The sequence below is a fragment of the Hemitrygon akajei genome, chromosome 11, assembly GCF_048418815.1.
Source record: "Hemitrygon akajei chromosome 11, sHemAka1.3, whole genome shotgun sequence".
Lineage (NCBI taxonomy): Eukaryota > Metazoa > Chordata > Chondrichthyes > Myliobatiformes > Dasyatidae > Hemitrygon > Hemitrygon akajei.
The window spans coordinates 136,521,557-136,546,774 of NC_133134.1; the positions used below are offsets into that span (position 1 = coordinate 136,521,557).

Consider the following 25,218-nt stretch of genomic DNA (forward strand, 5'->3'; position numbering starts at 1 on the left):
TATTAATACACAAGCTCAGACAAACACCTCATAATAACAACAATTTGTTTGTACAACTGCATCATATGCAACAATGTTTCTCAAAATTCATATATCTGTAAGAAATGTTAAAGGACAGATTTTACAACATATTCTAGATAACTTTAGCAATAATTGAGTGGTCTGTAGGGACCAGCACACAAAGGTATGGTGGGTCGGAGAGATTTAATACTGTGGTTTTTTCTTTGGTGCTTGCTCATTTCAAAGAGTGCATTTCAGTTTGAGGCAGGGATTTTTCAATTTACTCATTAGATTTTGAACTAGCCATTCAATTATGTGTTCCAATAGTAACATACTTTGATGACGAATTATTTTATAAACAATGTTGCAATTAATGCAATCTTACTAACAATGCACAGTTTTTTTTTAAAAAAAGATAACTATTTACAGTCTGGAATGATTCATTTACTGGATTAATAATTCTCCATAATTTGTGTATCAAAAATGTCCCTTGAAAAGAATTACACATTTTCATTTGAAAAAGCAAGCAAATTGTAAACCACATCAACTTTGTTTTGTGCTTCATGTTAGAACATTTTTCTTAAAAAGTAAATTTTCACTTATCTTAGTCTGCTAGATCATAATTGATTGTACCCATTTTTTAGATTGTTATTAATAAATTCATCTCTGGTCACTCTCAGTAAATGTGCTATTGTGCTGCCAGCATCTTCCTCTCTGGCTTGGAACTGAATTTTGGAGGCATTGTGGATAGGAAGTAGAAAGTTGGTGACTGGACAGAGGCTGCATTCCTATGCATATGGTTTTCTGACATTCCAAATTCAGACTATTTCGAAACACTAACTGATCCAATTTTATTCCGTTAGATTAGTCTGTATACAACAAAGGTGTGTTAAATCTCTTAGTCTATGGTTTATTTCATAGCAAATGATTCATTATTATTTATACCTAAATGAAAAAAAATATTAGGTTAGAAATCCAACACAGCCAATAGAAACTACTGTAATTTGGAAGAGGGATATAACACACTGTTGTAACTATATTGTGCATTCAGTGCCAGAGGTAAGTTTTCTGCTTTCCTTTTTTTAAAAGAAAAAAAAATCCAGATTTTCATTTCATCATTTATGTAAAGTCAAGGTTCAACAAAAGCATTGCAGCTGAACTTATGGAACTTAATTCAACATGAAACAAGATATTAAAACTTAATAACAATTAGATAAGTCAAAGAGCTAATTTTCAAATGTAATTGAATTCCTGACATTACATATAGCTGGACATTCCAAATTGTATTACTTAAATTCTAAACCACTTGAATGAACTTCATTGATGGATATAAATGCAGTAAATATTTACAAGATATAATCTTACTTATTGTACAGAAGCTGCTCTCCCTTAATTGTATGTATGTATTTCAAAGGTGTCTAGAAATAGAGGGCTTAAACCGAATAAACACACTACCATGGCAACAAAGCAGAATTCTCAGAATTATGCTGGTAATTGCTAAAATCATTATGCACTATTAAAGCATTCAGTTCCTTTTCTGTTCAAACCAAAAGTCATATTCTATAAGATCCTCTCCAGTTATTTCACCAGAATGTGATATTCATTTCCATTTATGTCTCCTGCATTGGCATTGATATTAGATCCAGTCTTCCAAATTGGTCTTAACTGGTTGATTCATTGGCAGTGGCTGAAACTTGCATGACTTCATTATCAACAAATTACAACTTGCACTGGTAATGGAATTATCCAATAATTCCAGTGTTCCACGAAAAATAAGTCACCTCTCTTCTCCGTGACTGCAGAATCACTCGTTTACTGTATTTCAATAATATGGTATGCTGAAACGATGGCTTGAGAACAAAGGATGAAATGCTTTGAGCAAAAAGGCTAATAATCAATGGAAAAGACTTTCCACTCTCATTTACATAATTGGCCCTTGAGAGTTTATTTTCATTAAATTTCCCCAGCAGTGCGAACCATCTATCTACATAAGCCCCATAGTTTATCCAATCTTCAAGGCTAAAAATGAAATTCAGTCCATGATCATACAGGATTACCATCCTGTCACTATAGACTTTCAAGTTGTCACCAGTTGATGTTGTTGATGAAGTCATCAATGTCCAGATTCTAACCTTCCCATCCTTCCCAGAGTTGTCCTCTGAAATAAACCATGAAACAAGGTTAAACGATAGGAAAATGGTATTGGAATATGAAAATCCTTGGCAATTGTTTACTACTTTAAATAATGTAGATCTTGCATCATAATATAGCAAATGAGAGTTTTTGTTTATAGGTAAGGGAAAGATGCTTAATGCTGGAACACAAGGATTTCACAGGCTCCCCTTAACTTGAGAAGTCCAAATTTGAATACAGATGAGATGAACAGGCAAATATAAAATGTATTTGGATCAATGGCAAACTAATTCTTTGGGTACATTTAAACTTGAAATGGATGTGTAACAGCTGACTCAGGTAAGCAAGGTGATGCTTAGGGATAGTGGCAGCACTGGTGCCAAATGGCAAGCCATGAACTCAAGAGGTTCTGCAGAAATTGAGAGCAACACAATTCTGGAGGAACTCAGCAAGTCAGGCAGCATCTATGAAGGTGAATAAACAGTCAACGCTTCAGGCTGAGACTTTTCATCAGGACTAGAAAGGAAGGGGGAAGACACCGAATAAAAGGTGGAGGGAGAGGAAGGACGGCAGGCTAGAAGGTGATAGGTGACACCCAGGTAGGTGGGAAAGGTAAAGGGCTGGAAAAGAAGGAATCCGATAGGAGAGGAGAGTGGATCATGGGAGATAGGGAAGAAGGAGGGACACCGGGGGGTGGGGTAACAGGCAGATGAGGAGAAGTAGTAAGCGGCCAGAGTGGGGAATAAAAGGAGAGAGAAAAGGGGGCAGAAAAAGGGAAAAAAGAGAAAAATGCCAGAAAGTGAAATAGATGTTCAAGACATACATGGGTGGTAAGTGAAAGAAAATCACTCTCGGGTCATTTGTAGATCAAACAATGCTCTGAGAGAGGATCTACAATTTACTTTAATGGTGCAGAGCAAGTCAAGTGCCAAATTCTACAAAGTAAGGCAAGTATTTTTTTAATAAAAGAACATTTACCCGAGTTTCAATAGTGATTCATCTGAGGACCATCTGTATGTCCACAGGGATGTGGAACATTTGCTGACTCTGTGTTTGGAGTCATACAACAGTGTTTTGATTTTTATTCAGATTTTGGAATCTGGGTGTTGCAGGCAATTATCATACATCCATAGTTGTCCTTAAGGTGATGATAAATTGCCCTCTTTGAATGGCTGGAGTCCTTCTATGAAGGAACCCCCAACTCCGTAGATTGGGAAGGTGTTGCAGGATTTTGACCCAAAAATAATGAATACCAATGGCATATTTCTGATCTGGAACCTGGAGGAGCACATGCAGCTGCTGCCCTTGTCTTTGCTGGTGGATGTTCTAGATTTGGAGTCGCTATGGTAGTATTGCTGTGTGGTAGAACTGGAACCACAGCCACTATGCACTGGTGGTGAGGCACTGAATGTTCAAGCTAGTGGATAGTATGCAAATCAAGTGGGCTGTTTGAGCCTGGTTGGTTAAAAACTTCCTCTGTGCTGTTGAAACTGAATTAATCTAAGCAAGTATTTTATCACAGGCATGATTTGTACTTTGCAGATAGTGGAAAACGCTTTGGGATTTCCAAAGAGTTTTCTACATTTCTGTTTGCCCACTGGCCTCTGATCTCCTTCCTCCATCAGGTACAAAGGCTATCTGGCTGAGACAATGGTCACTCATGCAAATTGTTGATGGCGGGGACTCTACACCATCCATGAACGTCAAAGGTAGGTTGTTAGACTCGCATTGGATCTGGTCGCTGACACTTTCATAGTGCAAATGTTATTTGTGATTTATTAGTCCGAGTCTTCCTGCATACGGACATGGACAGCTTCAATTGATGAATGATTGAACATTATGTAATCATCAGTAGCTGCTCTAGTTCTGACTTACGGTAAATTGACTGCCATTAAAGATGATTGGGCCAAGGTGATTTCTCTGAGTAATTTCTGATATTTAGGGCAGGAATAATTGGCCTAAATCACAGCCATTTTCCTTTCTTCAAGTTACAACTCTAATAATTGGAGTGCTCTCCCATGAAGTTTCCACTCTTCAGTCATCCTGGGGATCCTTATTCAATTCATAAATGCAGGAGAATCTGCAGACACTGGAAAACTAGAGTGACACACACAAAACTCAGCAGGTCAGCTATCATCTGTGGAGTGAAATGAGACCCTTGTTGTTTCCCTCCACAGATGCTGACTGACCTGCTGAGTTCCTCCAGCGCTTTGTTTGTTCTTAGGGGTACATTATGTCTAGTTCTCAAACATAAGTCTTTAGTAGTCTATTGAGCGTAGTCTGTTCCATATACTGTCCTATGATACTCACAGAAATGGTCCTGAATGGTTAAGGATGTGAATGTTTTTGGGGTTCCATCCTCCAAGTAGCTCTTTGAACATCCACTACTACAACTAGATGTAGAAGCACTGCCAATCTTTGATCTGATCTATGGTTATGTGAACTGTATACTGTTTTTGATATTATCTTATTTTGCAACTTCAACAGGTTGACATTTTATTTTAGGTGTGTCTGGTGTAGCTCACAAAATGCCCTTCTACTCTCTGCATTGGACCAAGGTACATTCGTTGGCTTGATACTAATGCCAGAGTGAGTGATATATCAGGCAATGAGTGACAGCTTATGACAATGTACACATCTGCTTTTCATGCTGCTCTTGGATACCCAACTTTAAGATTCTAGGTCTGATCTGTGCCTATTCTTTTTAACACGATTGTAAAGCCACACATTATTATGTGTGAAGACAAAGCCTCCTAGTCTCCACATGCCTGTGTGCTGTTTACTTCTATCAACACAGATACATCAGCCATAGCGTGCTTCTTTCTAATGTTGTTCACCATGAAGGAGCAATGGTGCGCTGAGCAAGGAGAACAATGGCAATCAGAAAGAGGTTCCCTTTTCCATGTTTGATCTACTAACAGAAGACTTCATGGGAGTTGGAGTCAAATCCCATGTCCTGTGTATTAACTGTGCTACTCTTGCCGGTGAGTCAGTTCTAGCTGTGGAACAGTATGTAACTACAAGAATAGTTGAAGTATTCAGCTAGTCAAACAGCATCCGTGGAAAGGGAAAACAGTCCTCTGAGAAAGGGTCTCTAAGCCAAAACACTGACATTGATTTATTGTACAAACCCGTCAGTCAAACAATAGCCTGAATCAGTTGGACTCACAGACTTATGCCTCAGAGTTAAAGTGTCAGATTCACTAACACAATCTCTGAATATGTCCCGGAAAACAAACCTACAGATGTTGGAATCCAGAAAAACAGAGACTCACTTGAAGCATTGAACTAGCTAAAACAGTCAACACTTTAACTCTGAGGCATAAATCTGTGAGTCCAACTGATTCAGGCTATTGTTTGACTGATGGGTTTGTACAATAAATTCCACCAGTCCCAGATATTCATGTGAAGCATTTTACAAGGACCACTGGGCTGGGGAGAGGCACTGACATATCCAAGTCCATTACCTTGGTCTAGGCCAGCTGGTTCATCTGGATTTATTTATTCTCTAGCTCAATGCAACAGATATGGTTTGTTGTGTCTCTAAATATCAACAACATTAGGATGGGCTGCATCGAATAATGATGGCTCATGATTAATACAATAATAAATACCCATACCATTAACAATATTCCAGATAGTCAAGATGTTGGGGATTTGAATTTGAGTCCCTGGCCTTTTAGTCCAATTTTAATCACTGCCTTATTACCATACACCCAGTGGGGTTCACTGAGAACCATAGTGAAGGGTATTCTACTTGTTTTAGACAGGCACTCTATTTTCCAGTTATCATATTTGCAAAGATCACATTTAGAAACCAAGTTATTAGTTATTCATATTATAATTTTCACAATACCTTAAAAATATGAAAGATAGTCAAGGAACATTAACAATGACAGGGGAATTACATGAAGAACATGAAGGAATGTTAGCGAAGGTTGCCACACTAATATCATTTCAAATAAAAACCAAACTCACAAACGTTATGAGTGCATGCAGTGTTTTAGCAGGCTAATCCAGCAGAAGAGAAATAAAGAATGTTTTGAGTTCTCCTTCACTGAGAAATCAATGCTGATGAAAAGAAAAGTAAAAGACAGTAGTTAGGATTTTGGAGTCATAGAATGAAACAGTTATCACACATTCCATTAAATGTAATTTTTTTGTTTGTTTTCGATACAATTTCCAGTTCTTTCAAAGTCTTGTGTTATGCTCTTTGCTACAAAATATCAAACCAGGCATGAAGTGATTCTAGAGACTGTAAACATATTCACATAAACTGTCCCTTAGTACTGTAGTCACGTTAGTGTTAAAATTTATGAAAAGGTAGGCTTTTGGAATAGTTGTAATGCTGCCAAAATTTTAAAAAAAGTAATATTGTGGATTTAATTGGTTGTTTCATTCATTATGTCCAGCTTTCCTGTGTTTTGGGGACTTTCTTGGCCCTCGTGAGAGGCTGAGATGATAGTCCCTGCGAGAATCTGACCCTGCTTTAGTGTAATAGCTTATGTACTTTCTCATTAATGTTTTTAGGACTCAGACAAAAATTATTTTAAACTGGTCAAATTTAATCAGGAAACTGATCTTGTTGTGCTTTATTAGGTCATTCCTTTGCTGTTATTGATTCCATTCTTGACATTTGCAGCAGAACTAACTCTGACGGGCATTTTCACAGTGGTTTTAGTACATGACGCCCTCCACCTGCAGATTCATTCACCCAGCATCATCCCCAATATTTTAATTTAAAATATTGTATTTGTATAACAATGTTTATAAGAAATTAGTGTGCTCATAGAAGGTGAAAAAAAATCCTTTACCTTTTTTTTGCCATAAAATTCTCATGGATTTAGTTTAGAAGATATTCACCTGGATTAGAGAGTAAATGTGATCAGGAGACAAGCTTGATTGTTTTCTCTGGATCAGACGAGGCTAAGAGGATACCTGACAGAAGTTTATAAAGTTATGAGAGGCATAGATAGGGAGACAGCCAGGGTAGAACTATTATACTAGAGGGCATACCGTGAGGTTGAGAGAGTAAAGATTGAGGGGACAGGTGGGTCAAGTTGTTTCTTTACACAGAGAGTGGTAGGTGTCTGGAACACACTGCAAGGGGTGGTAGTTGAAGTAGATATGATTGTGGTGTTAGATGGCTTATAGATGGGCATATGAATATGTAGGGCATGGAGGGATTTGGATCATGTGCAGGAAGAAGGGCTTACTGTAATTTAGCCTCATGCTCAGCTGAAGGGTCTGTTCCTGTGCTGTAATGCTGTATGCTCTGCAATGAACCTTAAATCAGAGAACCCAAAATACAAACTTCATTGCCAACGTTACCAACTCACATTCACAAATAACGATCAGCCCTCTTACACTCCTGGGTGCACTCATAGTCTTACAGGATTCCACCTGTCACTGATCCTCTGTAGCAGTGTTAACTAGCAAATCATAATGTAAACACATCTACGCGTTAGGTCCATTATTGCCCACAAAAATAACACTTAGTTAGTCTCAATGGCACCAGAAAAGAATAAACAATTCACTACAATGCTATCTGAAAGATAACTTCTCCTTATCAGAGATCTCTGGATTATACTCATCTTTATAACAACACTCTGGTCTGAGCTAGGACTCATTAACCAATACATGACGAATACTTGATTGACAAATTTGTAGTCAATAGTACATATCATGACTTCTCAGAATGCACAGGCTTTGTGGTGCTACATCTGTTCACAGGAAAGCAAGTTCAGAGCATCCATCAGTATTTCACTATCCAGGACATGCCCTCTTCTTGTTACTGCCATCGGGGAGGAGGTAAAGGAGCCTGAAGACTCACACTTAGTGATTTAGAAACAGCTTCTTCCCTTCCACCATCAGATTTTTGAACAGTCCATGAACTATTTACTTGTTTTGTAATTTATAGTAATTTTATGCTTTTGCACTGTTCTGGTGCTACAAAACAACAAATTTCACATCATCCAAGTCAGTCATAATAGAACGGATTCTGATTTAAAAACTGAGATAATGTGTCTTTCCTGAGATAAATAGCTCCTGCAGAGTTGTTTTGAAGGCAATTAATCTAAGTAGAGAAGCAGAAAGAACTGACAAGTCTGTCTCAGGTAGATAAAATATATACTGAAGCAATCTGCGAGATGAGGAGCATCTTTGTGGTAAGGAATTTATGGAAGAGAATGCACACACTTGAAATACCCTTCTGGCACTAAATTGTTGGGCTCCTTCCCAGAGCTTCTATTAAATCTTTCTCATCTTTGACAAAGCACCCCAGACTTCTCTATACTTGTTCTTCCAGCAGTTTCTACTCTCCACTACCTTTCTTAGTAGAGGAAAGCTCAAGCAAAGTCAAAGTTACAGCCAAGGTACAGGTAGTCCTGGTAGATGCCAGCTATAGTTACAGAAAGAGTAACTATAGATGAATTTTCATCTTTCTTATTTCTGATGAAGGGCCTTCAATCTGTAAAGCTAACAGTTTATTTTTCCACTGATGTATCCTGATTGCTGAAATATTCTAGTACTTTCTATTATTATTTCAGATTTCCAGCATCTGCCTTTTTTAAACTTTTCCTGGAATTTTTTTGGACCTGAATTGTTTAGTGTGGTTCTATGAGTTTCATTCTTAGTTTGTTCATTTATTGTTAACCAGTCACTACTGTTTGATTACAGAGTTTTTCACATTTGCTGTGCATATTAATATTCCAGATTCAGATTTAGATTCAGATGTTCCTTTCCTATTTAGTTTAGATTTGTTCTTTGCAAGTAAAATAGCTGAGCAAATGAAATGCAAATATAATGCTTCACCTGTCTCAGTATCAAGATGCTGAGGCAAATACAAGACTTCATATAAATGGATAAATAGAAATCATGTGTGAGTAACTGTTTCTTTGAAATAATCTCTCCAAGTGCATATTATATAGGAAGCCTTTTTCAGACATCCTATTGTGAAGTAACACGGAGAATTAGTAGTGTGGCTGTGCATGCAAGAAGCCGTAAGCGGTTTGCTGCGATTGCCGAGCTGTAGGCAGATCTATTGAAGCCGTTCTTGCACAACTCACAGGGACTTGGAGTTTGGTCTCTTCGTTTTAGGCCATTTCCGACGCTGATATTGCCTGTTTTTTAAGCAGCAAAACAAAAAAACAAATAATAATGCTTAGCATCTTGAAACATGAACTCAAAAGGGGAACATACATGGAAGTAGTATTGAGTTTGTTCATGTTGAGTGCAAACTCAATTTCTGGATGAAAAACTATGAAGAGAAACATGCTGAAAATTGGATGCTATACATATTTACTGATATCTGCCTGTACTTACAGTCTTATCCTACCACATCATTCTACTTCGTCATTTCCATGCATAAACAATCTATGTGGCTCTTTTAAAGAGAGATCATGAAAAGCAATATTCTGATGAAAGGTTATAGACCTGAAACACTGTCTCTCAATGCAGACATGCTACACATTAATAGCTCAGTTCTTTCTCAACATAGATACAATGATTTTGTCATTTCCTGATTATCTACCCACAATAAACTAGAACAAATACAGTGGATTCTGATTAATTGTGCCATCAGTTAATCGGGCCAGCCACTGAATTGGGACAGCTTTTAAAGAACACAGTCTAATTGAGAAGATTGTCAGGAGGATTCCCTTCATCTATTTGGGACACTATGCTGCTTAATTCCAGCAGGGGACTATCGCCAAACATTTTTGAAGCAGAGTCAGTTGCATGCAGTTGTGTGGCTGTTAGGCACGACTGTACATAGAGCGAACAGTTTTCAAATACCACCACTTGCATATGTTTCTGCTCAACTATCAGAGATTTTTGTCACTGATAGTGAGAAATAAGCAGCAAGGCAATTCAGAACTGTTTTGCTCTCTGGGGTTTCAGCATTTAGGCTCAGAGATGCCAGGAACAGCTGGGACTGAAAATGAAGCACTTCAACAAGTTAGGAACTACGTAGAATTTGAAGGTATTTACAATCATCTTGAATATTCCAATGAAAATGAAGATTTGGAGGATACAATCATCAAAAGCTTTGTATGAAGGTATTTCGTTATCTGCACAGATTTTGTTCATTTACAGTCAACCTAAAGAACTTGCAGTGTACTCTGGACGAATTCCTCCATTGATAACTATTAAGAATTGGATAGTTCACAGTTTTATAGTACTGACATAGTACTGGTACTGTTCTAATTTGTTCTCTATTTCATTTAAATACATAATTTGTTACTCAGTGAAACTGTGGTTTTTCTTTTTTTTTATGTACATTTTTTCCTATTTCCATGAAAGATCAGCAAATTGGGGCCCATGCTTAATTGGGCCAAAATTTACTGGTCCCGATGTATCCTAATTAACCAGAATCCACTGTAATAAAGATATTCATGAAGAATAAACTGGCTTTTATTGTGTTAATTGATATCATTGCCAATGCATAAAAAACAATATTAGATGAAATGGCTACCTGTATTGATCAAACTTCTCTTCATCTTTTCCTCCTAAACAAAGAAAAAGTCTTGAAATTATTTAAGTGATTCACAAGGCTGCTTGAATTTAAAGAATTCAGTTTGTATTTTTGAAGAATCATTGTCATGCAACTAACAAAATGGAGGAACTATTAGAATGAGATTGGATTTTCCCAGAAACTTTCAGTTTTAGGTCCAAATTGAATGACCAGCTGCTCCCACCAGTATTAATGTCTTCACTGAAAGAGTGCAGAGATATATAACACACAACTCAGCCCTTGGGTTGTTCCATACTCCATAAAAATCAATATTAATGACATATCAGATATGAACTCAGAGCTTTGTTCAGTCATAATGGTCAACCCTAAATTTTAAAAAGGATATTAATTTCTGAATGAACTGCATTATAAAATTAATTTTCCCCATGATGAATCTAATATTTTTATTGAGCTATTAATCAGACTTCTCTCGCAATCCATAAATTATAAACATATAAAAATGTTACTTGCTCGCATGTAAAAATAATTATTTTAATATTAAAAGTTATTACATTTGGCAGTCAACATTTATACATCTACCATTCTGCATAATGAGCGAGTATGATATTCTTACCTGTGTCCATATTCCTGGTCCGTGGGTTACATTTCTTAAAACCACGGCAGGTTCGTAATTCCATTAGCTGCACATGCAGTTGGTTCAAAACATCTCGATCTAATGTGTTCACTGCATTCATCAGCTGTAAGTGCAAAATATGGAATTTGATTAAATGGTACATCAATTCTTATGCATTAAAATTATTTTCCTTGATGTACTCTTCAGGGCAGATAAGCTAAAATTCCATCTAGCCCTGGAGGACAGATGCTGTTTCTATGTTTTTAGGAATTATTAGCCATACTTCAATGGCAGACTACATTTTCCATGGTGCAGTTTGGTTTGTTAAAACAGCATGAACAAACCTTATATTATGCAAATGAAGTGCATCAGCCTCCACCTCTTATACAGTCAGTTTGCGTGATGCTCTGTTTACAGTGTTAATTTTACTCTTTACAATACTAGTACATTACTGATCAGTTGGTGCATGGCCAAGTGGTTAAGGCGTTTGTCTAGTGATCTGAAGGTCGCTAATTCGAGCCTTGACTGAGGCTACATGTGTGTCCTTGAGCAAGGCACTTAACCACACATTGCTCTGCGACGACACCAGTGCCAATCTGTATGGGTCCTAATACCCTTCCCTTGGACAACATCAGAGGTGTGGAGAGGGGAGACTGCAGCTTGGACAACTGCTGGTCTTCCAAAAAAAAAGCCTTGCCCAGGCTTGCTTTCCAAGGTGCAAATCCATGGTCTATCGAGACTAACAGAGGCCTACACACACTACTGATATAAGAGTTCCTCATTTTTCTGTGTGTATTTTAAAGTCTTATTCCCTTTCTTCAGGCTGTGGTTTTCAGGTTGTGCAATGATGATTTTGTAAAGAAACTGAATCTTGGGACACTGTTCTTTTTTCGTTTGGCATTTCAGCTCTGTTGTACCTTCACAAGGGGCACAGCAATCAAGCAGCACCTTGGAAGCTGGCGTGGTCTGAGCTCAAAGAGTCAGGGCAAACCAAGATGGATGGCACCAAAGTACTCATTTAGAAACAGTAAGCAACTGTAGTGTGTGAGACTTAAGGGAGTGACTGTGTAACAAATGGTCATTCATTTTCTCTTAATCTTAATTAGTGACTAGGTCATCCACAAATGAGCAAAGCAGTTGTTTTGCAGATGGAGATGATGTGTTATAAACCTTGGTGACTCTGCTGCTTCTCTCAAAGCTGAAAGAGAAGTTTGATCCCTGTACCTAAGCATTTTTGCAACAGTTACTGTAATATGTGGCATTTCAGTGTTGGCTAGTGTCAGCCACTCTTGAGGTGGAAACATATGTTAAGAAGAAGACAGACTAATGGCCATTATGTTATCCATCACTATTTGAATATTATTACTGAAAGCTCTCACTACTTATTAAATTCTCCCAATGGCATACATCTCCAATAGCCTCTGGCAACCAAGTCCAGCTTCTGGCCTCCATATGTGGCTTAACTGCTAAGCCTGGCAGAACGGTTCCCCCTGCCAGGTGAAGGGGCAAAGGCATTTTACTGGCGCCTTAAAGCCAGTTGCTTCAAGTAGATGGGGCTCGTCAGCTGTGGGTGGCAGTTCATCTAGGTGAAGGAAAACTCTGATCTCAAACCTCTGCTCACTTGCGGCTACACCCACTCTTGGGGAAGGCTTCAGGAATAAATCCCGAGGAAAAATCTAGTTCAACACTAACTGGCAACCCCTGCGATAGCGCTGGTGCCAAAATGTATTGGTCTCTGCCGTTTGGATTCATCAGCTGTGTGGAGAGGGAAGCCTGCTACATGGGCAACTGTTTACTGTCCTGGCTTGCATATCATTTAGACAGCTAGGACGCAACATCCCTTGTTGACCTCAATCAGTAGAGGGCCTCACTGAAATCTTAGTCAGTTTCATTAGAACAGTCCACTGAGTGTTTATAATATATAAAGATGCCATCAGTGCATTTTACAGTTCAAAGCATTTTCAAATCAACAGCTAGCTTAATGCAACTAAATGCCCAACACTAATTGTTTCAGTGCCAACAGTTAGAAAATTTCTGTGAACACTGGTTTATGCTTGCCTCTCACTCTTTTAGGATTTATGTCCTGAAGGCGGCAAAGTAGCCACTAGCTATGTAGCTCTTTGGTTGTGACTATATGGGAACAGATTGGGTCAACCACAATGTCTCAGATAACCTAAAGCAAAATGTTCACATGTACTTAAGATACAGACACTCAACATAACAGGGCCTTGGCAAAGTCAATATTCTACACTAGCCTTTTCCCACTAATATATTCTCCTATAACTTTCTCTTTTCATGTGCCTATCTATCCTTCCTTTGGATGTATTAATGTTACTCTCCTCATCAGCTCTATGTGGCATCTGGTTCAGTCAAAACTTCTGATGAATAAAAATTCTCAGGATTTTCCTTTAGATTGTTGATGACTTTCCTGCCCAGCATTGAGTACATTTACATGGAGCACTGTCACAGGAAAGCAGCGTCCATCATCTACCCCACCATCCAGGCTTTGCCCTCTTCTCACTATGGCATCAGGCAGGAGCTACACAAGCATTAGGTCTCAACACACCAGCTTCGGGAGCTGTTACTAAAATCATCAGGCTCTTGAACCAGGGTGGATAACGTCATTCACTCTGAACTGATTCTACAATCTACAGACTAACTTTCAAGGGCTCTTTACATCTCATATTATCAGTACTATCTTTACTTGCATTGTTTGTATTCTTTTCCACATTAGCTTTTCCCAGTATTTGTTTGTTTCTGCATAGTTTCTCATAAAATTCTATTGTATTTCTTTTTCTCCCTCTGTTAATCCCTGCAAGAAAATGAATCTCAGGGTGGTATGTATATAGGTAACACTTGATAATAAATTAACTTTGAACTTTTAAGTTGAATCTTATTCTTTTGCCTAGTTCTAGTCTCTTTCTCTGCTCTGTCAAGTTCGTGCAAATTCCCTGGATGTCTTTCTGAAGAAAAGAGGTTCAATCTTCTCGATCATTCTAGAGAGATATAGGAATAGTTCTGGTATCACTTTGGGAAAACATTCCCCAGAATCTTTATATAATTTGTATAATTAAACTGTTCTCATTACTCCAACTGTGGCACAGCCAAGGCTCTATAAAAGTTTAACATTGTTTACTGATCATACCCCAAGACAGGCAATTAGAAACTTGAAAGGAGCACCAGATGGTGTGCATAATTAAGGAGTACATAGAGGGGACAGAATTCAATTAGCAAGGTATTGAGATTCAACAGATCCTTCTTCATATAAAAGTCCCCATAATGCTCAATGTTTGCAGCAGTACCATTTGCATTCTGTAGAATGTATTTGAAAATGTGTATTAGAACATCTCAAACATGACTGCCTGATGCTGAAAGAATTTTCTGTAATATAGAACCAATGGAACTAGTGTCAATAAATGGAGCAATAATAAGAATAGTTTCCTGTTAATAGCAATTACTGATTTGTTCACTTTGCATATCATGAATTTATAAGAATTTTGTTCTGCTGCAGAGCTATATGTATAAACAATAAATACTGATTTAGTTGTAATTTGTTAGTAAATACTCTACAGTTAAATGGTAATGATAAGAGAAGGCAAACTATTTTCTTTCCAGCTTGTAGTTATGCAAAATAATTGTTTTTAAAATATTGCAGAGCTGATCGGTATTCTCCCAAAACTAATGATTAAATTTACCTGATAAGGGTCTGTGTTGAGATCAAAATACTCCAGGAAACCAGTCGCAAACTCACAGAACAGGAAGTTATGGGTCTCATTGAATGTCCTCAAGCACCAGTAGGTGTTGTTATTTGCACTGGTGCATGCACAGAAAGGTCCCACTAGAAGATATTTGATTTACAAAAAGAAAAATATTACTTTCCAAATATTGGTGACAGATCAAACCTCTTAATTACTGTTGTAGAATTTGTATATTAGACTGTCTAGCTATTACTTACTCACAAACAAAACACTGTCACTGAAGGACATTAATACCCTCAATAGGATAGACTTCTTTAATTCCAATTTGCAGGGATACATTTCTCAGGAAATCCAAATGACTAAAAACGCCATGCTTTAGTTGTCAAAATCTTCATAATTCCCTCAATTTACTTAATCTATATTACTCCCTCAAAACCTCTACTTTCTTCTAAGCTTTTCAATCCTCCAGCTTTGCTCTTCTGTGCATTTATCGTCATCAATTCCCTACACATAGGGTGACTCTGAAATGGGTCTCACATTGTGTTCTGTTTTCACCAGCTACAGAAACATCTAAAGTGCATCCATTGTCCATAATGTTGATCCACTTTTACAACTTTCTCACTATAGTTCAACACCTCTTTTCCCTTATATGTGAAATAGTTATCTCCATATTCTACTTTCAAAATGCAATACACCAAGAATTGGTATTGCTGTTACTTTTCAAGAATCTTAGTAGACTTCATTATGCAAGTCTGATTTATGTAGGTCAGATTCTACATATACAATTTTAACTTGCAATCTACTCTATTGTTCACTTACATGTCCAGAATGGGGGTGACTGCCAGTGCTGGTTGTCATGTGTGAAACAAGTAAGGCCAGGCATACTGCACGTGTCATTATTTCTCAGTCTCTTCAGCATTTTTCGTATCTTCTTTCTTTTTCTTTCATCCTTAAACAACCAAGCATTGTCACTTTTTTCCTGGCCTCCTTTCCTGTGGTTAAAAGCAAAAATTAAGGCAAACGCTTGGAATATTCTCATCACTTTGATGCCTACTATAAGAAAACATTTTCAAATGACCCACCAAATTTATCCCACTTTATTATTGAATTCAATACATAATGTAACATGTTAGTTATTTGGGCAGCCTAGTCAAATAGTCACAAAGGCATGCAGCTACCAGACAGACTCCTCAGTTCACCATTCCAACCTACAGCCAATTCTGATCCCTTACACCGGCACTTGGTCTATATGACTTGGTGCTCCAAGTGCTCATGTAGATACTTCTTAAATTTTGTCAGAATACCTGCCTGCACTAACTCTCTTCAGGCCATGTGTTCCAGATTCCTGCCACGATCTAGGTGAGAAAACTCCTCCTTAGGGTCTTCCCAAACCATTTGCTTTACTCTAACCCCGTTACCTAAACATTTACCCTAAGCCGTCTAATTTAGACACTTCTGCTAGAGGGTAATGTTCCCTACTGCCTACCCAATGTTCATCACTATTTACTTATCAAATTTCCCTCAGCCACTTCTACTCTGAAAATGACAAACCCATCCTACTTAGTGTCTCCTCATAACTGAAATGTTCCATCGCAGGCAACTTCCTAATAAATCTCCCTGCATTTGCTCTAATGCACATAAAAATGGTTAAATAATACTCTGAAATAAATGATACTTTGTATACCATAATAATTGACATGTAAGTCTCTGGATAGAATGATAAATTTGTTACATCTTATTGCACATATAATTTCCTAGTAGCATCAAAGCCAAATTATATTTTATCCAGTTTTAAACAATGTCATTATTTATAAGCTAGATAATTTCATAGAGAAGATATGCAAATTACAAAAAATAAATTTATGTAGTGGAATAAGGAATCCAGTGTCATAAACCCAAATGTTTATGGCTGATTTGTGCCTCTTTTCCCAGAAAACAGTTTAATAAATCAGCATGGAGCATTAGGCTGAAGAAATTGTTTCCTTGCTGTCGGACTCTATAACTCAATAAACTAACAGAGAGCTATGGCAAGCTCCTGTAATAGGATTTTTTAATGGTGTAATTGTACAATGCTAGAAAACATCATCATGATAATACAGTTACTCACAGTCTATTTATATTCACTGTTTCAAACATCTTGTTTTGCTGTAATTTTCAGATATATTCAGATAGGTTGGCCTAAGTGGAAAAAAAAATTGGAGTGCTGGAAACATGTTTTTAAGGGAATGCTGGAATTGGAATACCGACAAATTTAAAGGAAACGTGTGAGTTGAACTCAGGAGGAATGCAGGAACAGGACCTGGTAAATTTAAAGGGAGTGTAAAATATGGAAACCCAGTGGATTCAAAGCAAGTGCTGCAAGCAGAACCAGGAGAGCCCAGTGCTTAACCATTGGGATTGTGTGTTGTTACGCACTGAGGGAAAAATTTATCTTGCATACCATTCGTACAGATCATTACGCAGTGCGTTAAGATAGTACAAGATAAAACAATAACATATTGTAGATTAAAATGTAACAGGTGCAGAGAAAGTGATGTGTCGGTAGACAGTGCAAGATCATAGCAAGCTGTGAAGTCAAGGGTCCGTTTGATCATACTTGAAAACCATTCAGTAGTCTTATAGCAGTGGGATAGAAGATGTCCTTGGGCCTGGTGGTACGTGCTTTTGTATCTTCTGTCCAATGAGAGAGGGGAGAAGAGAAAATACCTGGAGTGCCTAGGTTCATTGCTTGCATTGCTGAGGCAACAAGGAGTACAGACACAGTTAATGGAGGACAGGCTGGTTTCTGTGATGTGCTGCGCTGTGTCCACAACCCTGTGTGGTTGCTTGTGGTCATGGACTGAGCAGTTGTCATACCACATGATGATACATCATCTTCATAAAATGCTTTCTATGGTGTATCATTTAAAATTGATAAGAATTGACAGGGCTATGCCAAATGTCTTTAGCTTCCAGAGCTTTTTTTGCTATGATCTCAACATGGTTGGACTAGGACAAGCTGTTGTTGATATTCATTCCTAGCAAATTGAAGCTCTCAACCATTGATGAACGCAGCAGCATGTGCAACATGAACGCCCGTCCTTCCTAAAGTCAATCTCCTTCCTGTACTCCAACTTATTGTTGTCTGAGCTGTGGCTCACTATTGTAGTATCATTTGTAAACTTATAGAAGGAGTTTGAGCAGAATCAGTTCATGCAGTCATGAGTGTACAGGCAGTAGGGGGTTGAGGATGCAACCTCATGGGAGTAGCAGTCTTTAAAATGAACACAGCAGAGGTGTTGCTGTCTACTTTTACTGGAGAATTTTTGATGCTTTGGGCAAAACTTCATGTACTCTAAAATGCATAAGCAGTTAGAAAGATCATTTTTTCTATTTTCTGCTCCATTATTTAATGAAATCATGTCATATCTTTTTACCTCAGTACCCCTTTCCTATACTTTCTCTATAATGCCTCTGTTCTCCCATTGTATCAAAATATTCATCAATTTATTAATTTCTTTCTTGGATTTACTCTGAGCTTCCAGAGCTATCCTGTGCAGGAAATTATAAAGTGTCACTACATTCTGAATGAAGGAATTTCTTCTCATTTTAGTCCTGAATAACACACCCATCATTTGGTGAGTGTGACAACTGGTTCTATCACCCTGTCCAAAGAAAATAACGTCCCTATCCTGTCAAATACCATTAAAATTTATAAATCTAAATGATATCAATGCTTCTTTCTTTTTAACTTTTAAACTCCAGTGTGTTTAATCCTTCCTCGTCTAATAATTCCTCATCCCAGGATCAAGCTGTTGAACTTTCACTGCAATCAATCTTAGGTATCATTTACACAAACCCTAAACTTTTCAGCCAATCCCATTGCATTAAAATTTAAAACCACAGCATTTATGCCAGTTGGCTCATTGAACATGTAATAACAGATCCAGTTACACTCTCAGAAGACATGACTATCTCCAGTCCCGGGAGTAGAGGTTACTGTGGTGATCACTCCAATCTTGCTCTTTAAATGGGATTAAGCAGGCTTTTTCCACTGAGGTTCAGTGAGACTAGAACTGCAGGTGATAGGTTAAGGGTGAAAGTGAAATATTTAAGGGCAACCTGAGTGGGAACTTTTTCACTCAGAGGGTTCTGCAGGGGTGGAATGAGCTTACTGCTGAAATTATGGGTGCGGGTTCAATTTCAACATTTAAGAGAAGTTGGGAGGGTTAGGAGGCCTTTGATCCAGGTGGGGGCCAATGGGAATAGACAAAATTATAGTTCAGCATGGACTAGATGCATCAAAGAGTCTATTTCTGGATGGTAGTGCTCAGCGACTCTAAATGCTTTAATTTAAACACTTATTCTTTTCCTACTTCTCTAAAGGAGGTTGTGAGGAGTGAATCACCCACCGGAGACTTGTTCCTATGTTTCCTTCTAAAACTAACTGGAGCTCCTTTTCCTGCAGTCTCTGTAAATTCACAGGGCCTTCTTCCCCATGCTTGCTCCAAACAGACTGGGCCCTGTTTCCTGTACTCCCTTTAACCACCACTCATTGTCTGGAAAGTTTATTATATTACTCTGCATCATCTCAAGATAAGTGAATTAAAATTTGGCTGCAGTATTAAAAGGATTATCCAGTAGCTCAGGAAATCTGACAGGCCAGCACTACCAAAGACCCAAGGGAATTGGACTATCGGACTTTTACTCTTACACTCTGGTGCTTGGTAGCTGACACTTGGCAGACGGATAATTCGGATGAAGAGTTAACGTTTTTAAAATGTATTCTTTATGTTTAATTAGTTTATATTCAAGGCCAAAGCATAGATCTGAGGTATTAATGCGAATTAATTATACTCCCATCAATCTCCACTGACTCACACCTCAAATTTAATTGTTTTTTAAATGTTTTAATTGTTTAATTTTTAATATTTTTTTCATTTCATCAGGATGGTTTGACAAAGAGGGGAGATAGGGGTCAGGTTAGGGTAATAGGAATAGGGTTCTGGGGAATTAGAGATCAGGCTAGAAGTTAAGACTCCACTCCGAAATTGACGACTAGCAACACAGACATGGGACATCTGTGGTTGAATGATGGACACCGGACTAGCAGAGAGTGGACAAAGACCTCCCCCAATCCCTCATCACCCCAGGTCAGCGAGCTGTTGGCTCTTTCAGTGCAGGCAGGAGGTTTGAGTTCTGATAGCCCCTTAGGCTGGCGAATTGGTGAAACTGGAATTTGATGCCTGGTGTTCAGGTTTCCACCCTCAGCGATTCCAGATCTTGAGTCCTGATGCTCAGTGATCAGTGGGTCCTGGGATCATTGCTGAGCCTGCAAACCTCTGTGAGTCCGCTGGTGAGGCCGAAGCCCAATGTTTGCAAACCAGAGTCTATGTCTGTCGGAGGCTGGTGTTAGGGATCTGCCTTGGGGTTAAAGGACTGTGTATGTGCGTGGATGGAAGTGAAGAGTGGGGCTTGATTTTGCTGTGCTTGTTTGTTGCTTGTCGTGTTCTATGTTGTTCTGCTGAGTTTAGTGGGCATGATATATTGATGCCAAAATGTGTGGTGACACTTGCGAGCTGTCCCAAGCACATCCTTGGAAGTGTTAGTCGTTAATGCAAATGGAACATTTCACTGCATGTTTCAATGTACATGTGAAAATAAACTTGGATCTTAAAACATAAAAGTCCTGCTGTTCAAGAACTATCTCAAACATTTCAATGGTTTAGCTCTCAACATCACCATAGCAACAAGATAGTTGAATCCTTAAAAACAATAAAGCTGAGCATTTCAGCTTATTGTAAATAATCAACTCTATATAGTCCCAGGATTGACGCAGAAGAAACAGTTCAGTTTACAAATGTCTGTTTGTGACATTTCTCTATTTCATTCCTCCAGGAGGATCACAACCTTGTCGTGGTTTGGAGGCTGCGTGCCTCAATGACCCGGAGAGCTATGTTGGCTGGAGTCAGGACTTTATGCTTTGGCACTTGGTAGGGTCACCCATGCCAAACAAGTCAAGGGGTGGAGGACAGTCTAAGAGTGGTCCACCAGGTTCAGGGGTTCAGCCCAGGGTTAACAACTCTGTCTGGTAAAACAAAATTGTTATGGAAACATCAATGAAGAGTGAAATGGTATTCCTGAGTCTTCACCCGGGACTTGCATGCTGACGGTAGTGAGAACTAAAAGGAAGCAACTGAACTGGCGCCATCAGAGATGGAGGACCTTCATTGTTGCCATAAACACCGGGGTGTAACATGCAGGAAGTCTATTTTATTGCCTAATTCTAAGCAATGCTAAGACAGTAGCTAAGGCCTTTGACCCAATTGTTCCTGTCAATTGGGAGAGCACAACTTACATACGATAGTGTTGATTAGAAACTCTTTGGTCATGCAAAGTTAGTAAATATGAACATTGACAACTAATTCTATTGGTTTACAATGAATGGTACCTTAAATGAATGTACTTACAGTGGGATCAAAATGAAGTTACCTTGTTATGATTTTGCCCCTGTTATTTATTTCCACTGTACTTCCTCTGTAGCTGTTGCATTTCATTCTGCATTCAATTTTTTTTTGTTTTACCTTGTACTGCCTTCATGCACTGCGTGATGATTTGTTTTGCATAAACAGTATGCAAGACAAACTTTTCACTGCTCCCCAGTAAACCAATTTCGATTCTAATTCTAATTGTATGTACTGTAGAATGTCACTGGATACTTCAGGCATCTCAGTAATGTTCTTTAAGATTTGAGTTAAGGACAAACTTACTTGAAGGGATGATTAGATCCTTTGTGCTTGAGCTTTCCTTTCATTCCCTTATGCTTAGAGGGAAAACTACAGAACACAAAGAGGATGCAACAAATATATTTTATAGGCAATGTGAGTAAGTATTGCAATGGTCATTCACAATTTTCAATATTATCGTCAACTTAATTCCCCACAAAATGCGCACCCCAAAATACACAAAGAGATTATGTAAGTGAAGGAAAATGATTTTTAGTGTAACCGCCAAGCTCTAAAGTGTGTTATTTTTATAACCTTTGAAAAAAATATTGATTGTAACACCACTCCCCCACCCCCTTCACCGGTTTAACAAATCTCAGTCTTCATCCGGAAGGTTGTATTTTTTATTATATTTTTACCAGTAAACCTTGTGGAACTCATGATCAGTACTTTTAAGTACACACTGTTAGTACACAGGTTACTACAGGATTATGTAAACTTCCAATGCTCTTGATTTTTTAATTTAAGAAGTCACCAGCTTCACCAAAAGTATTATGAACATTATACTCTAATTAGAAAAAAAGCTACAAACATTATCTGGGCCTGAAAATGTACAGAACAATTCCAGCAGCTGAAATTCATTACAATGGCCACCACCGGCCTTTGATCCTAACCATGTCTGGAATGTGGGGTGAGGAAAGGTTATCCAATCAGTAAATGTGGGTAAGTTTATGTTATTTGGATGTTTGCAGAAAAGACTGGACTATGAGTAGTGGAGGTGCAGGGAAAGTGGCCAGTTGCCACTATAATCAGCTTCATATTCATTTGATTAGGCCCCATACTAATCTACAGAAAGATTAGGCCCCATACTAATCTACTGAAAGATTAGGCCCCATGAAAATCCATTTGAAGATGAGGCACTTTGCTAAAGAACCATTTAGCAGAAAAGACTTATGTTGCTCCTCCCTCCTCCAGCCACATCCTTTTGGACATCAAAGACTAGACTTGCTTTGGCTGAAATAAGCCTTGGTTTCCCCATAATCAGGTCCGAGTTGACTTAAACCTCTCCTTTTGTAGTCCAGGTAGAAATGCACTGGATATATGCTACTGCATCCAAAGAGATGGATGATAACTTACAGTGGGACAATAATGGGACACTGGTACACAGTTATCATTGTCATGCGGTGAGGTAAAAAAAGGACATATCAAAAAAAAGGACATATCCTCATAGTGAACAATGAAAAGTTTCATAAGGGTATCAACTTAAGCAACGACCCAAGTTGTTTGTTATAGCCATCTTTGGCTGTCATCTCCTTTCTCTTATCTGTAAAATGTCATGTAACACCAATTAAAGATACCCACAAAAAATGACACGATAAAAGTTACATGCTACAATATTAAATGGAAACAAATTGTCAACCAATTGTTCAAAATGTCTTTTTAACTCAATATATTTGGGATGTCTACATGAAAGTTGGTGTATGCAAAGAAGACTATTCTAGTGACATAATGAAGGAAGCTGCAATTCCAGAACAAACCTCATCCTTGAACAGTCACATTCTTCAGGTCTCTTTTTTTTCAAGTGACCCCTGACCTCTCGTAAGTTCTTTATTTTGGTTTGGAGTGTTTCAATCTAAGGACAGAGGTCAAGGGAGGATTACCTGCTTATATCATTAAACCACCAGAATCAAGTTTTTATGTGGTGCAGATTGTACAAAGTACATTTCTAGCTGTAACATTCAAAATAATATATTGTGTCTTGAATATATTAAAAAACATTTAATAGGTTACTCAGCTAATCAAATCCACACTATCATATTGACAATGTTGAGACGAGACTGATTGGTACCTTACTTACTTAACAGAGAGGAGAAATAGCTAGAGGTTATTTAATGAAGATATTACTCTGTCAAGTTATTCACTGAAGGCCAAAAGTATTAAAGAAAAATTTCAAGGCATTACTTTAATAATTATAATCAGCATCATTCAAACCTGACTGACTGAAATCCACAGGTACCTGTCCAATAGCCTCAATAAGATTATGTTAAGATGGTACTTAATCAATACTTAGTTAATCCCTTTCTTCACCAAGAATTCATTGGCCCTCTGTTATAGCATTAACTGTTGGGTCTTTTCCATGAAGCTACATGGAATTCAATGGCGAAATCTCGAGACTTGATTATTTTAAACTTGTCTTCTGGATTTATGTAAAGTTCCCTGTATGATTAGAAGACAAACACCTGGAAGTGTGAAACTTCCCACTGAAATTGTTTACAGTATTATCTTGTGAAGTCATGACCTTTGTTAATTTCAAATTGATTCATTCATTGTTTTTAATAGTAGATAAGTTTCATTTATAGCTTGTGTTGGGAAATGTATGATAATATGTTTTGGTAGAAGGAACAATAGTGCAGAGTATTATCTAAACAGGGAGAAAATTCAAACATCAGGAGGTCCAAAGGGACTTAGGAATCCTTGTGCAAGACTCCCAGAAGGTTAATTTACAGGTTGAGTCTGTAGTAAGGAAGGCAAATGAAATGTTGGTATTTATTTCAAGGGGAATAGAATAAGAAAACAAGGGGATTATGCTGAAGCTTTATAAGACACTAGTCAGGCCGCACTTGGAGTATTGTCAACAGTTTTGGGCCCCTTATCTCAGAAAGGGTGTATTGTCATTGGAGAGAGTCCAGAGGAAGTTCACAAGGATGATTCTGGTAATTAAGGGGTTAACATTTGAAGAGCATTTGGCAGCTTTGGGCCTGTAGTCTCTGGAATTTAGGAGGAGCTCACTGAAACCTACTGAATGATGAGAGGACTAGATAAGGTGGGTGTGGAGAGGATGTTTCCTCTGGTGGGGGTATCCAGAACTAGAGGGCACAGCCTCAAAATTGAGGAACAACTTTTTAGAACAGAGGTAGGGAGGAATTTTTCTTTGCCAAAGAGTGGTGAATCTGTGGAATGCTCTGCCATAGACTGTGGAGGAGACCAATTGCATGGGTATATTTAAAGTGAAAGTTGATAGATTCCTGATTGGTCAGGGCATCAAGGGATATGGTAAGAAAGCAGGTGTATGGGGTTGAATGGGATCCGGGATCAGCCATGATGAAATGGCAGAGCAGACACAATGGTTTGAAAGGCCTAATTCTGTTCCTGTGTCTTATGGTCTAGCTTGAGATTAGAATCTGCACTAAATATGTACAAAATTCAATGCAATGATACAGAAATTTTTTTAAAAACTATTAGCACAAAAATATTCCAGACTCTACATTATGCATGATAAGAATATTTTACTTTCAGAATTGATTCAGGGAACACTGAAATTATTTACATTTTTCATGAGTACATTTCAAAGTGAAATGTTACTACTTATTTCTCTATGACTAACCTCATGGTCAATGTGTAATTTGTGATCCTTCCATGCTTGAAGTGATTTGTATAGATCACCATCGCATTGAACAGTGTCATTGGCCAATATGAAGCACCTATGAGAAGGTCAGAACAATCTGTAATTCTGTATCTCAGCACATAAATTAAGTATAGTAATATACTAACGTTTACTGCTGAAGCTCTATGAAAGTAAGCAGTATTCTTTCACAG

The 25,218-nt window shown here is 38.0% G+C and overlaps 1 protein-coding gene across 6 annotated transcripts in view; it reads right to left on the reverse strand.

Moving 5' to 3' along the window:
• Positions 1-592: 592 nt before the first annotated feature.
• The window catches only part of LOC140736047 (extracellular sulfatase Sulf-2-like), a 321,216-nt gene continuing 296,590 nt past the window's right edge, over positions 593-25,218 (reverse strand). For 5 of the 6 annotated variants that reach the window (XM_073061757.1, XM_073061754.1, XM_073061756.1 and 2 more), the window contains 9 exons: positions 25,007-25,103; positions 23,160-23,254; positions 21,667-21,732; positions 15,737-15,909; positions 14,915-15,057; positions 11,220-11,343; positions 10,607-10,640; positions 9,201-9,254; positions 593-2,158 (listed from right to left, as the gene is read on the reverse strand). In XM_073061757.1, the coding sequence (XP_072917858.1) occupies positions 2,128-2,158; positions 9,201-9,254; positions 10,607-10,640; positions 11,220-11,343; positions 14,915-15,057; positions 15,737-15,909; positions 21,667-21,732; positions 23,160-23,254; positions 25,007-25,103 (817 nt within the window). In that variant the 3' untranslated portion in view covers positions 593-2,127. The remainder of the gene's footprint in view (positions 2,159-9,200; positions 9,255-10,606; positions 10,641-11,219; positions 11,344-14,914; positions 15,058-15,736; positions 15,910-21,666; positions 21,733-23,159; positions 23,255-25,006; positions 25,104-25,218) is intronic. The other variant, XM_073061759.1, reaches the window with a different exon arrangement.